Genomic DNA, 14,922 nt, shown 5'->3' with positions numbered 1-14,922 from the left:
TTGGGTCAAGGTCTGGAATAAAGTCAACACAGAACTCTATGACCTCCTCTGTTCCGTAGCCCTTGGCAATGCTTCCTTCTGGCCGGGAACGACTATGGACATATTTCTTTAGGACACCCATGAATCTCTCGAAGGGGAACATGTTGTGTAGGAACATAGGACCGAGAATACGAATCTCTTTGACCAGATGAACTAGGAGGTGTGTCATGATATCGAAGAAGGATGGAGGGAACACCAACTCAAAGCTGACGAGACATTGAACGACATCATTTTGCAGAGTAGCTAGTTGCTCTGGATTGATTGCCTTCTGAGAAATTGCATTGAGGAATGCACATAGCTTTACGGTGGCTAGACGTACGTGTGGAGGTAGAATTCCTCTTAAAACGACCGGCAGCAATTGCGTCATTAGAACGTGACAGTCATGGGACTTCAAGTTCAGGAATTTCTTCTCTGGCACATTAATTATTCCCTTGATATTGGAGAAGAATCCAGATGGGACCTTGATGCTGCTAAGACATTCAAACATGCTTTCCTTCTCTTCTTTGCTCAGAGTGTAGCTAGCAGGGCTTAAGTAATGACGTCCATCATCTGTCTTTTCTGGATGCAGGTTGTCTCGTTCTTTCATGCGCTACAAGTCTTGTCGTGCTTCAAGTGAATCCTTAGACTTCCCGTAGACACCCATGAATCTGAGCAAGTTCACACAAAGATTCTTTGTCAGGTGCATCACGTCGATCGCGTTGCGGACCTCTAGGACATTCCAGTAAGGTAGCTCCCAAAATATGGATTTCTTCTTCCACATGGGTACGTGTCCCTTAGCATCCTTGGGAATAGGTTCGCTGCCTCGTCCCTTTCCAAATACCACTTTTATATCCTTGACCATTTCGAGTACATCATCCCCGGTTCGATTGAGAGGTTTGGTCCGGTGATCTGCCTTGCCTTTAAAATGCTTGCCTTTCTTTCGTACTGGGTGGTTCACAGGAAGAAACCGACGGTGGCCAAGGTACACGACCTTTCGACATTTTTTCAAAAATACACAGTCAAGGTCTTCATAACAATGTGTGCATGCATTATATCCCTTGTTTGACTGGCCTGAAAGATTACTCAGAGCTGGCCAATCATTGATTGTTACAAACAACAATGCTCGCAGGTCAAAGTGCTCTAGTTTGTACTCATCCCACACGCGAACTCCTCGTTTGCTCCATTAAAAGTTGAAGTTCCTCAACTAATGGCCTTAGGTAGACATCTATGTCATTGCCAGGTTGCTTCGGTCCTTGGATAAGCACCGGCATCATAATAAACTTCCGCTTCATGCATAGCCATGGAGGAAGGTTGTAGATACATAGAGTAACTGGCCAAGTGCTGTGACTACTGCTCTGCTCACCGAAAGGATTCATACCATCTGTACTTAAGGCGAACCGCAAGTTTCTAGCATCATCTGCAAAATCTGGGAATTATCTGTCTATCGCTCTCCACTGGGATCCATCGGCAGGGTGTCTCAGCATATTGTCTATCTTACGGTCTTCTTTATGCCACCGCAACAACTTTGCATTGTCCTTATTTCTGAACAGACGTTTTAATCGTGGTATTATAGGAGCATACCACATAACCTTGGCTGGAATTTTCTTCCTATGACGTTCTTCATCCTCAACATCGCCAGGATCATCTTGTCTAATCTTATACCGTGATGCCTTACATACTGGACATGCATCCAAATTCTCGTATTCCTCCCCACGGTAGAGTATGCAGTCATTAGGACATGCGTGTATCTTCTGGATTTCTAATCCCAAAGGACAGACAACCTGTTTTGCTTCATACGTAGTGGTGGGCAATTCGTTGTCTTTCGGAAGCATCTTTTTTATGATCTTCAATAACTGCCCAAATGCCTTGTCAGATGTACCATTCTTTGCCTTCTATTGCAGCAATTCTAGTGTGGTACCCAGTTTTTTTTGCCCCTCTTCAGCGGTGGGATATAGCGATTTCCTATGGTCCTCTAGCATGCGCTCGAACTTGGCTTTCTCTTTATCACTTTCACATTCTCTTTGTGCATCACGGATGGCATCACCAAAAGCATCATCGCCCCGATCATCTTCTGCCGCCACCTCTTCTTCATTATCTCCCCCCATTGCAACATCATTGAAGCCACCGTACTGAGCAATAATATTGGCATGGTCCAATTCTTCTTCTTCTTCTTCACCTTCATCCATTATAATCCCGCTTTCTCCATGTTTGGTCCAACAAATGTAGTTTGGTACGAAACCTGACTTTAATAAGTGTGAATGAAGAGTTCTTGAGTTAGAATATTCCATCAAATTCTTGCACACGGCACATGGACAGCACGTGAAACCGTCCCTCTTATTTGACTCGGCCACACTTAAGAAATAGTGCACGTCATTAATGAACTCTTCGGAGCGCCGATCGGCATTATACATCCAATTACGTGTTACCATCTGCATTAAATATAACATATATATTATGAAAAAAATGCACACACATAGTTTCTCATCTTATTGCACAACATGTCTAAGATACATAGTTGATTAATTCAGGAAAGCTTGGCTACAACAAATACAATCGCAACTAGCACTAAAAAAACCAAAACTAAAATGCACTTAAGCAACATAATTAGTTCGCGTCCAATCCCAACTATAATAGATAGATCATTCGCTTGATCAACATCATTGAACTCCTTTCGTCGGCTCACTGCCTCACCACCTTCAGCCTCAACCACCTGTGCAAAAGATTTCTTAATGTGTTCAATGTATTCTTCCTCCCAGTACCAACCTGTACATCCGCCGGTACCGTCCCACTGAAATTAAAAGAGAGAATCAAAAGTTTAATTAATATCATTTAAGAAAATATGCACATATATAAGCAAATGTCTGGAAATAACTCACATTACGATCTGGACACTTGTAGAATATACGACCCTTGTTTACTCCCTCTTTCGACACTTTGTACTCCATCAAAATCTTCTGCCCACACTTGCCACAAGTAATGAGAGGGAGTTCCGGACGGTATCGCTTTTGAACCCGTTGAGAGACCGAAGACCCGGTCACGGTTGCCATCTACTATCCATACTCAATTTTTAAACAATTATAAATTCCACATTTACTAGTAAACATGTACGATACAATGAACATTATATGTAGTAATAGAAATAAATCAAGTGATATTAACAAACCAATTAATTTGAACTATCCTACTTTCTAAGATCATAAAAATATACTATAATTCATTCTTGCAAACTACATTAATACTAGGTCAACCATGAAATACGATATATATATATATATATATGGATACTAATTCATGTGAATGATTCAAAATAACAACGTGGATTTGAGCTAAAAATAATGCGAACATCACAAGTCAAAAACAACATGAAAAGACAAGAAAGACAAAAGTTAGTTACCTCCAAGCACGAAGAGACGATGACGGAGTCGAAGAAGATCAACGATGGGCGTTGGAGATGAAGAACAAGCAAGAAGAAGCTCCAAGAACAACAATGGTGCTCTCGGTTTCAAATGGGCAGAGGGGAGGAGGGAGCCGGCCTATAAACCGGAACTTTAGCACCGGTTCAGGGCAAAAACCGGTGCTAAAGGGTTACCCTTTAGCACCGGTTTGTAAAAAAAACCGGTGCTAAAGGGTTTGCCTCGGTCCGTTGCTCTGGCCGTGCTAAAGGGACCCCTTTAGCACCGGTTTGTAATACGAACCGGTGCTAAAGGGTCTCTGCCCGCACCTGTCAGTAGCCGTTGGGCAGGACCCTTTAGCACCGGTTCGTGTTACGAACCGGTGTTAAAGGGGTCTTTAACCCCGGGCGGCAAAAAGGCCGAGGTTTTTGGCCATTTTGAGCATCGACCAATGCCTCATTCTGTAGTAGTGATTTTTTCTAAATATTTTTATAAAAGTAAGAGGTCAAAGCTGTGTTTTGTTCACCGTGTCATTGTCCTAAATAATTTCTAAACTCTACACGAAGGGAGTATCTATACAGAATATTTCACGGCGGTGGGAGTATTAATTAATTCCATAATCAATTCAAGGTTAGTACTTAGTACAAGTTGTTGAAAAATTTGCACGCTCCGTTTCTTGGAGCACTTTACGTCAATGAAGTCTTTGTGAGAGCAGAGCACTAGCTATAACTATAAATCCTTAGAAAGCGCTTATAATTTGCTGCAGAGAAGTGTAGGTGCCCGTGACGGCTACGAACACGCCCATCATCAGGATTCCGACGATCGCCGTGACCTCGGCACGACGGATCCCCTCGGCTCTGTAGATCTTGAGGAAGCAGAGGCAGGGAAATATGACTGTCGCCATGACGCTCAGGAACGAGCCGATGAACGACATGAGGTAGCCGAAGAATGGCACCGTGGAGGCCACCACCGCCGTGCTGACGACCACCACGGTGCTGATGGACACCCTCGCCGGCGTGCTCCCAGCAGGAAGGGAGAACCTCTCCTCGATCGCCGCCGTTATCGGCGCGACCAGCAGCGCGTACTTGGCCAGCGGGTTGATCAGTGTCGTCACGATGGCGACCTTGGTATAGAGCTTTCCCGACGGCAGGTTCAGCGTGACCTGCGACTGCACGTCGTCGCCGTAGATCATGTAGCCCAGGACCGCTGTCAGCCCGTAGTTGACGCTGCACAGCACCGACGAGATGAGCAGCACCTTGGAGAAGCGCCTGTTGTTCTTCATGGAGGAGTAGATCGTGGGGAACACGGCGTGGCCGGTGAAGCAGACGAAGTAGAGGCCCAGCGATGTCGGCAGGCCGCCGAGGTTGAGGACGCTGGTGCTGTTCCTGCGGAACCCGCCGGTCTCGGCCACGCCGGCCCAGACCAGCGACGCCGTCAGGACCGCCGACGCGACGAGCCCGACCGCCGAGACGTAGGCGAGCACGCCAAGGTTCTTGAGCCATGTGGTGGGCAGCACGACGGCGGCGGCCAGAGCGATGAACAGCTGCTTCCCCTGCAGCCTGTAGCCGCCGCCCATGCCCATGAGGTGGACGCTGGAGCCCGGGAAGAGCTTGTCGAGGTTGTCGCCCTCGAGGACGAGGAAGCTGATGGCCACGAGGTAGAGCTCCACGTACATGAAGAAGGCGATGGCCCTCCGGCCGGCGGCGCCGAAGGCGAACTTGCCGATGTCCGGGTAGCTGGCGATGGCGCCAGGGTCGGCGCGCATGCAGCGCTCGATGAGTGTGCCGGTGTAGTAGCAGACGGCGCCGACGAGGGCGAAGAGCAGCAGGCTGAGCCACCCGCCCTGCGCCACCGCGTACGGCATGGACAGCACCCCGATCCCCGAGACGGCGTTGGTGAGGTTGAGGCACGTCCTGGAGAAGGACGCGCCGCCGGTGGCGCGGTACGAGGTGAGCTGCGCCTCGAGGTCGTCGCCGGCGGTGGCCAGGTCAGCGGCTTTCCCCACGAGGAGAGGCTCGCTGAGCGTGCTCACCGGCAACACTGCTGCTTCGCAAGTGTTCTGGCCTTCCATTTCTGATCGAGAGATTGTGTGGCTTGAGATGATTGTTGGATGGATGGATCTTGGGAGTCTTGAATTTGATGGAACAAACACCCAGAGGGTCTGCTATATATATATAGCTCAGTCCTCAGTCGTGCTGCTGCCTGTTTAGCGAGTGATGACTGAAACGAAGCTTCCAACGCCTTTCTAACGTTGGTCGGACACCTGGGACTCTGATTGGAAAGGTGGTCGCTATAACTGAACGGACTCAGCCTGATTGCTCGCACAGATCCATGTGGTGACGCGCAGCCGATCGAGTCGTATCACGGCGGAGTGAAACGACGTGAGCACCCGGCGGAGCGGCAAATAATAATAGTTTGGCACACACATGTGAGCCGCGTGCTCATGTCATTATCGCTATCCGCCGTGTCCCAAAACGAGTATGATATCGATACCAGCTCAAAAAAATGTGCAAAATGCGGCGGCGCCTCTGCGCCATGTAACCGGCGGACAACGAGGGCACCCTGGCCCGCCGTGCGTGTCGTGCCAAAAATTTAAGACCTTATTTGGATGTTGTTGTATTCAACTCAATCAAAATTTAAGGCTTTATTTGGATGTTGTTGTATTCAACTCAATCTACATGTATTGAAGTGGATTGATGTAGAATTTAATTCAAGTTTCAGGATCTAACGCAGAACCCAACTGCATGGGTCCGTGCCTGGCGTTCCCAACCGACGTGCGCACCACCATCACATGTCTACGTCGTTCTTTTTTTTGGAACAAGTCTACGTCGTCATGAGTCGTGTAAATCTCTCTCTCCTTCCGTTTACTAGCAATATATAAGTGCCTCTACGTTAAAATGGGTGATCCAAACTTCAAAGGCCAAACGGCCAATAATCTAGTCTTATTTATGAAGTTTGTCACGATATCTTGTATGATGTTGTTCTCTGAATATCTAATTATTTGACGCGCGACAAATTTCTAGTTATAAATGAATAAATTATTTTTTTAGAGCACCTCCTAGTACCTAATAACTTTCTAAAAAACATAGTGTTTTCCAGCTCTCAGAGAAGTTTGTCTCAGGTGGTGCAGGTCCACAGCGATGATGGGGCTCAAGCTTCTCCCTCCTCGCTTCCCGCACAATGGAGCCCGGCCCCCTTGAGCCCCCTCCATTTTTGTGGAAGGAAGAAGGAGGAGGAAGGAAGGAAGGAATAAGAGAAGAAATGGATGATGTAGAAGCAAGACCCTTTTTGTGCATATTCTAGGCTGTATCCTCTACTAATCTATATATGTACATCTTACTTGTGTTGTATTAATTGTTATTTCTTTTGCAGATCCTTTATGTAGAACCAAAGTTCTATTGTCACAGCTGTAGAATGAATTTCTATTTCTTTGCACTGCATGGTGGTTGTTATATATCCCACCATTTGATCTGATGTTTATGGGGTGTGGATTGATGTGCTTATGATAATCTTGTCTACCAGTTGCACCCAATTTTGTAGCCTTGTTATCAGCCTTGTTTGTGTTGGACGCCTAGATGTTACTTCTTTTCGTGTGATGGATCTAGTCATGTAAATTATACTGCTTTATTACAATCATGTTGCTTTTGACTGGAAACTGAATTGAAACATTTCCCAAGTGGACAATAGTCATTCATTTTAAATTTTAACATATGTGTTGCTATTTTTTAGTTGGAAAAAGCCTACATAACCCCTCAACTATATACAAGGTGGACTACTTTCTTCCCCAAACTATAAACTAGTTTTTTCTACCCCTTAAACTTTCTAAACCAGTCGAATAACTCCTTCAGTGATTTTGGACGGTGGTTTTGCTACGGTGATGGTGTTTTGTGTTTTTCTTTTTTATTTATTTCTGCTGAATCTTTGAAAAATCATGATAAATCGCAGAAAAATCATAAAATAAAAAATCTAATATGGGCTCCACATGAGTAGATCTATATGGTGAATATGTAATATGATATGCTTTAGTATAATTTTTTTGTTGTAGCTTTAGATCTATGAATTATTCTAATTAATTAAAAATCTAAAGCTACAGCAAAAACTTTATACTAAAGCATGCTATATTATATGTTCATTGTGTAGATCTACTCATGTGGAGTCTAAGAAAATTAGATTTAGCATTTTTATGATTTTTCTATGATTTACTATGATTTTTCAAAGATTCAATGGAAATAAATAAATAAATAAAATGACAAAACCACGCTGTAGCAAAACTGCCATCCAAAAATACTTGAGGGGGTTATTCAACCTATTTATTTGGAAAGTTCAGAGGTAGAACTATAGCTCAGGGATGAAGTAGTCCACCATATATAATTGAGGGGGTTACCTAGAGTTTTCCTTGTTTAGTTCATGTTTGGAGTTTTCTTCTGATGACGGAATGCTGATATGTTGCTTCCTCTAACTGCTGCTGTTCTTTAAGCTGAAGTTGCAGAATATGGATGATTTTCAAGCATTCTCGTTTTTTAAAATTTAATAAAAAATCTCAGATCTTTTAAATAAATTGTGTATTTATTTGTATCATTTCATTGAATTTCTAGGTGAAAATGTGAAGTGAAAGTTTAAGCTATGAGCTGTGATGTTTTTTCTATTATACATATGTCGGTTGTATATTGTGTTTTTTCTGTTTATTTTCATATTCACATGGAATTCTTATCTCTATCTCTTATAAAGATAAACTCCACTAGCTATTTCTCTTGTCATGCAAAATATCCACATCAGCATCCAGTACAACATTCTTTTTTTTGCGAGCAATCCACTACAGCATTCCACTAGCACATAACACATTCAACTATCTCACCATGCAAAGTGTCCACATGAACATCCACTAACACATCGAACTAACACATGCCATTATGTCTTCATCTTATACTCTTATAAAGCAAAACCCTACTACTTATTTTCTCGCAACATGCAAGCTATCTAACTAGGCAATACACTATCACACACAATTAAAATCCACTAACTCATGCAATTCTAATGTTCACGTCATCAAGTCACATATTTCTCTAAACATGCAAGTTGTCCAACTAGGCAATACACATTCTAGCCTATTTATATTCCTTCTTCATATCCACGATAACGCGCGGAGAATCCTCCTAGTTATTGTATTTTTTGTTGTTTATGTTTCTTTCTAGAGAAATTGTTGCCTTGTCTTTTATCATTTAGGGGAATTCTATATGCCATTGTCTAAAATTTTTATCTTTCAATGCAACTCAAATACCGTATTTTGATATTTGTGGCTAATAGACTTATCAAAATGACCAATCTGCAAGTACTATCATCACATATATAAGTGGGCTCTAGTGAACCTAAAAGACTGCAAGTGCCCTCTCTCTTTGGGAGGAGTGCATCGGAGGCGTGGGTGGAGGCACATCTTGCTAAGGACACAGTCATGGGGGCAAAGCCTGCTATAGGGAGCGCAAGCGCAACCGCTAGAGGTCGCCAAGGGAGGCTGCTGAGAGGTCCTAATATGCATGGCTAGAGGGGGAGGGTGGATGACTAGCCTATTTAAAAAATCTACAGACTCACTAGAGCAAGAGGTTAGTAAATAACAAAGCAAAGCATTTTGCTCTAACTCTAATTGAGGGTTTGCAAGCCATCTATCCAACAATTCTAGTTGCTATAATCTCTAAATTCAATCAATGACTAGGTCACTATTTGTACTAGAGAGCTACCTTAAGTTTCTATAAAAAAAATTAAGCTACTCTAGTTTGCGGGAATGTAAAGGAGTAAGAATGAATTTTATACCAACACGTAGAGGAAAGTGAACCAATCAATATGATGAAGACCAATCACCAGGAGAAATCCAATCAATCACAAGAGATGGACACAAAGATTTTCTCTTGAGGTTCACGTGTTTGCTGGCACACTAGTCCCCGTTGTGTCGACCAACACTTGGTGGTTTGGTGGCTAAGAGGTGTTGCACGAACCTCGTCCTCACTAGGACACCGCAAGAACATACCCACAAGTGAGGTAACTCAATGACACAAGTAATTTACGAGAGTTACATTTCGGCTCTCCGCCGGGGAAGGTACAAGATCCCTCACAATCACCGTGAGATGGCCACGAACAATCACCAACTTGTACCAATCCCAATCCTACTCCATTGCTCCAAGCCGTCTAGGTGGCGGCAACTACCAAGAGTAACAAGAAAATCATAGCTCAAACGATCTTCAAGTGCCACTAGATGCAATCACTTAAGCAAATGTACTTGGAATCACTCCCAATCTTAGTGTGATGATGAATTAATGATGGAGATGAGTAGGATGTGTTTGGTTAGGCTCACAAAGGTGTCAAGAGTGTTAGAATGCCAAGAGAGTAAGCCCCAAGCTGGCCAAACACTATTTATAAGCGTCCCCAAAGAATAGAGCCGTTAGGCTCTGAAAACACCCTCTATCCGGGGTGTCCGCCGTAGCTCTAGCATCCGACGGTCCCCTGACAGCACCGCTGGATCGCTGCGACGTGTCCTCAGTCAAACATGACATATTGATCTCCAACGGTCACTTAAACGTCGAAGTTTGCAGGTAACACGCGTCGGACGCGTCAGGTGCTATGCACTGGACGCGACACCTAGGCATCGAACGCTACTCCGAGAGGTCTGCAAACACGTAGGGTCATCGGACGCGTTCAACGGTTGGGCACCAGACGCTGCCAGTGTCTGACGCGCACAACTCACAAACCCTAGCTGCATTTGACGCTACTCGTGGGACGCTCCGACGCACTATCTAGAAGCACGTCACTCGGCCACAACGCACTGGACGCTGGGCTAGCGTCTGACGCCCGAGAAACACTCCCATGACTTGGCCTCCTCTTCAAGTCGGCCTCCAGCGCAATAGAAAATATGTATTTTATTTTCTCAAAAGCAAGATACCCAAACCCCTCTCCACCTCTTCAACCCTTGCTCAAATATGCTAACCGCCAAGTGTATCACCTTGTGCACGTGTGTTAGCATATTTTCATAAACATTTTCAAGAATTAAGTTAGCACACTAGGTTCTACATGCATGCACAGGAACAATGTCACCTAGTGGCACTCGATAACCGCTTAGCCAAAGAATTCTCCTCTTAATAGTACGACTATCTATCCTAAAGGTGATCACACCCTCTATGGTGTCTTGATCACCAAAACCAAAACCCTAAGCAATACCTTTGCCTTGATCTTCATAGGATTTTGTTTTCTCTTTCTTTTATTTTCCAAGTTGAGCACTTGATCACCTTGTGGTCATCACCATTATCACCATGATCATCTCTTGCTCCATTACTTCGTATGCACTAACCTTATCTAATCTACAGACACTTAGCATAGAAGTTAGTACTTTGGGTTTCATCAATTATCTAAAACCAAACTAGGGCTTTTAGCTGCTATGATAGACGACACGAAAGCGCGCGACAAGGTGGGAAAGGGCAAAGTTGGCGAGCAGCAGTGACCTGGCGTCGAGCGCGAGGCGCAGGCGGGTGGCGGCATCTACAGCTAGCCAGTGGCAGCACACGAGGGAGCAGCGCTCGGTCGCCAAAGCTGAGGAGACCGAAGACGAGGCCGAGAAGGCCTTGGGGACATCAGCCTCGGCGATGGAGCATAGGACCTGCGGCGACATGGAGAGCATGGGGGACGAAGGCAGGGGCGGGGGCTTGTAGTGGCACATGGAGGGGCACGGGGTGGCGGCGGATCTGCCGAGGAAGGGGAGGAGAATGGTGGGGGAAGAAGCCGCCGCCGAGGAAGGGGAGGAGAATGGTGGTGGAAGAAGATGTGCGAAGAAAAAATCTCATGAGAAAAAATAGAAGAACAATAATAAACAAGAGGTATTATAGTCATTTTATTCATTTGGTCCATGTTGTGAAGTTGTTTTGCCAAATAATTTTTCTGAAACAACTCAGCTTCAACAAAAAAACTGCTCATATGAAGTTGTTTTGCACAAAAAAAAAGCTTTAATGATAAAGCTAAGCTTTGTCAAATCGGACCTTATATAAAACTTCTATAAATTTAAACAAGTTTGATGATCACGGATCTTATAGTTATATTCTTTTGTGATAGGAGTCAGTATAGTACTGCGAGTATATTTTTACCATCAACGAATGAAAAGCGAGGTATCCACACCCATATCTGTACCGTAACCACTGTTAGGCTTGTTATTTCCTATCTCTACGCGGAAAAAGGCCAGGAAACTTTTTATAAAAAAGGAAAAAGAAAAGGACACTCTTGTAGTAGGCCCGGTCCGGTTGGCCCACATGTTTTTTTTTCCGACACTAGCCCAGCACCAAACCCTAGGTAGGCAGGGGCTAGGGCAGTCAGAGTGAGTCAGAGCGCTCAGTCAGTCAGTCGTCCCCATTTCCTACCTTCGTCACCCCGACGCCGCCAGCCGCCAGCCGCCAGTCCACCATGGTTCCAGCACGGACTTGCCTCCGATTCCTCCCTCCGCCGCCACCTACTACCAACGCTGCCCAGCCCGACGCCGCCGCAGTCGTCGTCCCGCTCGCCGGATCCAGTGAGGAGGACCGCATTAGCCAGCTCCCTGAGGATATCCAGCGGACAATCGTCTCCAAGCTACCCGTCAAAGACGGAGGCGCCACCGTCGTGCTTTCCTCTAGCTGGCGCTCGATCTGGTCCTCGATCCCGCTCGTCCTCGACGATGTCCAGCTCCGGCCCGCCGGAGTGGACGAGCTCGTGGACGACGACGAGGACACGGAACTTATCGAGGACATATCAAGGGACGTGGTCTGGGACAAGGTCACGGCAATCCTTCGGAGCCACCCGGGCCCCTTCCGGTTGGTCCGCCTCACCTCGTCCCCGGCGAGCTCACTCAGGGCGTGGCTCCGGATCATGGCCGCCAAGGGCGTGGAGGAGCTGGTCGTCCTCAACTGTGAGTGGCCGACAGCCATGATGGTCCTCTCCGTCGAGCTCCTCCGGTGCCAATCCCTAAAGCGCCTGCACCTGGCGCTCTCCCAGATGCCGCACCTACCGGTGCCCGGCAGGCCGGGGCACCGGCGCGCTGTTCATTTTCCCAACCTGGAGCAGCTCGTCCTGTGCCACGCGTTCGTGCCAGAAACTGACATCCGTGACTTCCTCGCCGGCTGCCCGGTGCTCAAGATGCTGGCTTTCATCGAAGGCAGCGGGGTGCCGCCGTACCTCGACGTCCTATGCCCCAGGCTCGAGTGCTTGCTGCTCTGGCAGTTCAAGCCGCTGAAGCTCACCGTGGACGCGCCGCGCATTGAGCGTGTCATTCTGTGGCGAACCAACCAGTTCTTCGTCCCTCCACGGACGAGGATAATAGTAAGAGGAGCCCCCAACCTTCGGATTCTTGGCTACCTGGATCCCAGACTCCATATCCTCGAGAGCGGGGACACGGTCATCAAGGTACGGCCGGCATATATCGATCGTGAATGAAGCAAGCAGTTGCTTGTCCTCTATCTATGATATGATGCTGTGTTTCCATGTCTTTATTAGTTAACCTTCAATTCTATCTATCATGATATATGTGCCCACACCGGCGGATCAGAGCCATGTTGGGGCCATATATAGTGGGCTCCGGCCTCCGGCCCCCCCTTGCCGTCGATGAATGAACTTTCAAAGGATACATATCACAACATGCATATCGTACTACACTGCACATGTATGGCTGCATATGCGTATATAGTTATTTTCTAGCTAGACTGCATGGTGCTTGGTGGTGTAATTGCTAGTTGAGTAGTTGTCTTGATGTTTGCTTATTAGAAGCTTGATGAATAATTGCTTGTTTGCCTCAGTGTTCCCAGTCTCGTTGCTCTCTCGTGTGCGCCGCGCGTAGTGTCTCGCAATAGCCATGTCATCCAGAGCCCCATCTCTAGCTAGCTAGCTAGTTTCAATATGTTCAAACGGAAGCACAAGCATCCAGATGATTAGGTTCTCTAGTCGATTTGGGTAGCCTGTGTACATGCTTAAAGCATGTAATTTCTATTTCTTGGACATTTTGTTTTCTCTATTGGATAATTGCTATTGATCAGCAATCTTAGTAAAGTTTTAGCCCGAGAAAAGGAGATAAATTTTTAGTTAGACGCGCTATGAAGCTCCATCCGAACCCTCCTTCCTTTCCATTGCATATATCTATAGGCTTTACATGCATTTTCAGTCACCTGGTATATATGTATGATGAAGCAGCTGCTTTTTAGTTATCTATCTATCTATTAGATTTTGTTTCCATGCATGTGCTCTCTTTGTCATAGCTCTTTGCAGCTTCAGCTTCCTACCTGATATTTCACTGTTCATGTATGGTAGCGGACACCGTACCGTTCATGAAGCAGATTTTCTCTCCCCTCTTCTAAAACAATCAGAAGCCGACCGGTGAAGCCCTAGCGATACCGGTTGGCTCATCTACTGTGCAGCGTGAACCCAAACACACGCATAGGCGCTAATTAACATGCATCATGATATGTCATGTTCAACATTTCCTTGCATCTATCTTTTGTATTTTCAATCACCTGGTATATATATTATATTGCAGGTGGGGACAAGGCCCAAACCGGACGTTATGCTTCCTAGCGTTGAGATCTTGGCAATAAAGATACGGTTTGGAGTACGGGAGGACGAAAGGACGCTCGTAGCTTACCTCAGAGTTTTTCCTAATATTAGAACCTTGCACATCCAGGTAACTAACCCTACAGTGCAAAATACATGCCAATTTATTATGCGGTTGATTCGTTAGTGAATAACCCGTTGCATATATATGCATATATTTTTGCAGTCTGCACCGGCTCCACTTCGTCGTGCAGATGATGAGCGTGGTCCCGATTTCTGGAACAATGACATTTTCAGTCTCATCACCTGCATTTCAAAAATAAAGAAATTTTCATTTTACCACTTCCATGGTATGGACAACAACAGCGAGCTCTCGTTCATTAAAAGCATTGCACAGACATGTACCTTGCTGGAGCATATGCGTATTACCATCAGTGGAAGTATTATGGAACCGCCCAGTTTGTTGAAGGCTAGATTAATGAACTCTATGTCTGAGGTTAAATGGGCTAGTGAAGAAAGTACATTGGATATCATCACCGGTAATCACAAGGAATGGGAGTACAGCACAGCATCTGATCTGTCACTTAGTGATCCTTTTGAGTATATTTGAAGCCCCTACCTCTATTTCATGCATGATCCTTGCATTGCAAGTGATATGCGCAATGTACCATTCACTGAAGTTTTAGCATGCAATATGCATGCATGGATCTATTCTAGTATTTGTTTCTTAGTGTTTGTTGCTTCTCCCTAGAACTGTGGTAGCTTGAAAAAGATTTGTAATAAGAGCAAGACAGAAAATAAACCTTTGTCACCAGCAACTATACTTTAGATGGATTAAACAGATTCTACCACAAAGGGAAATGTTCTGCACACTGGGTATTTCTGCTATTTTGCTGGGTGTAACATGGAAAAGTACAAATACTCTGATCAGGCATCCTTGCCAGATATTTTGTTATGCCTGTGCATG

At 45.5% G+C, this 14,922-nt stretch overlaps 2 protein-coding genes across 2 annotated transcripts; one reads left to right on the top strand and one right to left on the bottom strand.

Annotated features, from left to right (window-relative positions):
- Positions 3,996–5,736, bottom strand: LOC110433443 (amino acid transporter ANTL1-like). Its single transcript, XM_021455599.1, has one exon. The coding sequence runs from the start codon at positions 5,479–5,481 to the stop codon at positions 4,150–4,152; it is 1,332 nt and encodes a 443-aa protein (XP_021311274.1). The 5' UTR covers positions 5,482–5,736; the 3' UTR covers positions 3,996–4,149.
- Positions 11,838–14,565, top strand: LOC8082196 (F-box/FBD/LRR-repeat protein At1g13570). Its single transcript, XM_002458054.2, has 3 exons — positions 11,838–12,818; positions 13,942–14,085; positions 14,182–14,565. Exons 1-3 carry the CDS (start codon positions 11,844–11,846, stop codon positions 14,563–14,565), a joined length of 1,503 nt encoding a protein of 500 aa, XP_002458099.1. The 5' UTR covers positions 11,838–11,843.

Source organism: Sorghum bicolor, chromosome 3 (genome assembly GCF_000003195.3).
Source record: "Sorghum bicolor cultivar BTx623 chromosome 3, Sorghum_bicolor_NCBIv3, whole genome shotgun sequence".
Taxonomy (NCBI): Eukaryota; Viridiplantae; Streptophyta; class Magnoliopsida; order Poales; family Poaceae; genus Sorghum; species Sorghum bicolor.
The sequence above is the reverse complement of the archived record's forward strand: the minus strand, read 5'-3'. Positions and strand labels throughout refer to the sequence as shown.

Excerpts from the sequence above, each read along its gene's own strand:
- LOC8082196 (XM_002458054.2), top strand. The coding sequence starts at position 11,844 with ATGGTTCCAGCACGGACTTGCCTCCGATTCCTCCCTCCGCCGCCACCT. Across the intron at positions 12,819-13,941 it reads GCGGGGACACGGTCATCAAG|GTGGGGACAAGGCCCAAACC; the intron begins GTACGGCCGGCA and ends ATTATATTGCAG. Across the intron at positions 14,086-14,181 it reads TTAGAACCTTGCACATCCAG|TCTGCACCGGCTCCACTTCG; the intron begins GTAACTAACCCT and ends ATATTTTTGCAG.
- LOC110433443 (XM_021455599.1), bottom strand. The coding sequence starts at position 5,481 with ATGGAAGGCCAGAACACTTGCGAAGCAGCAGTGTTGCCGGTGAGCACG.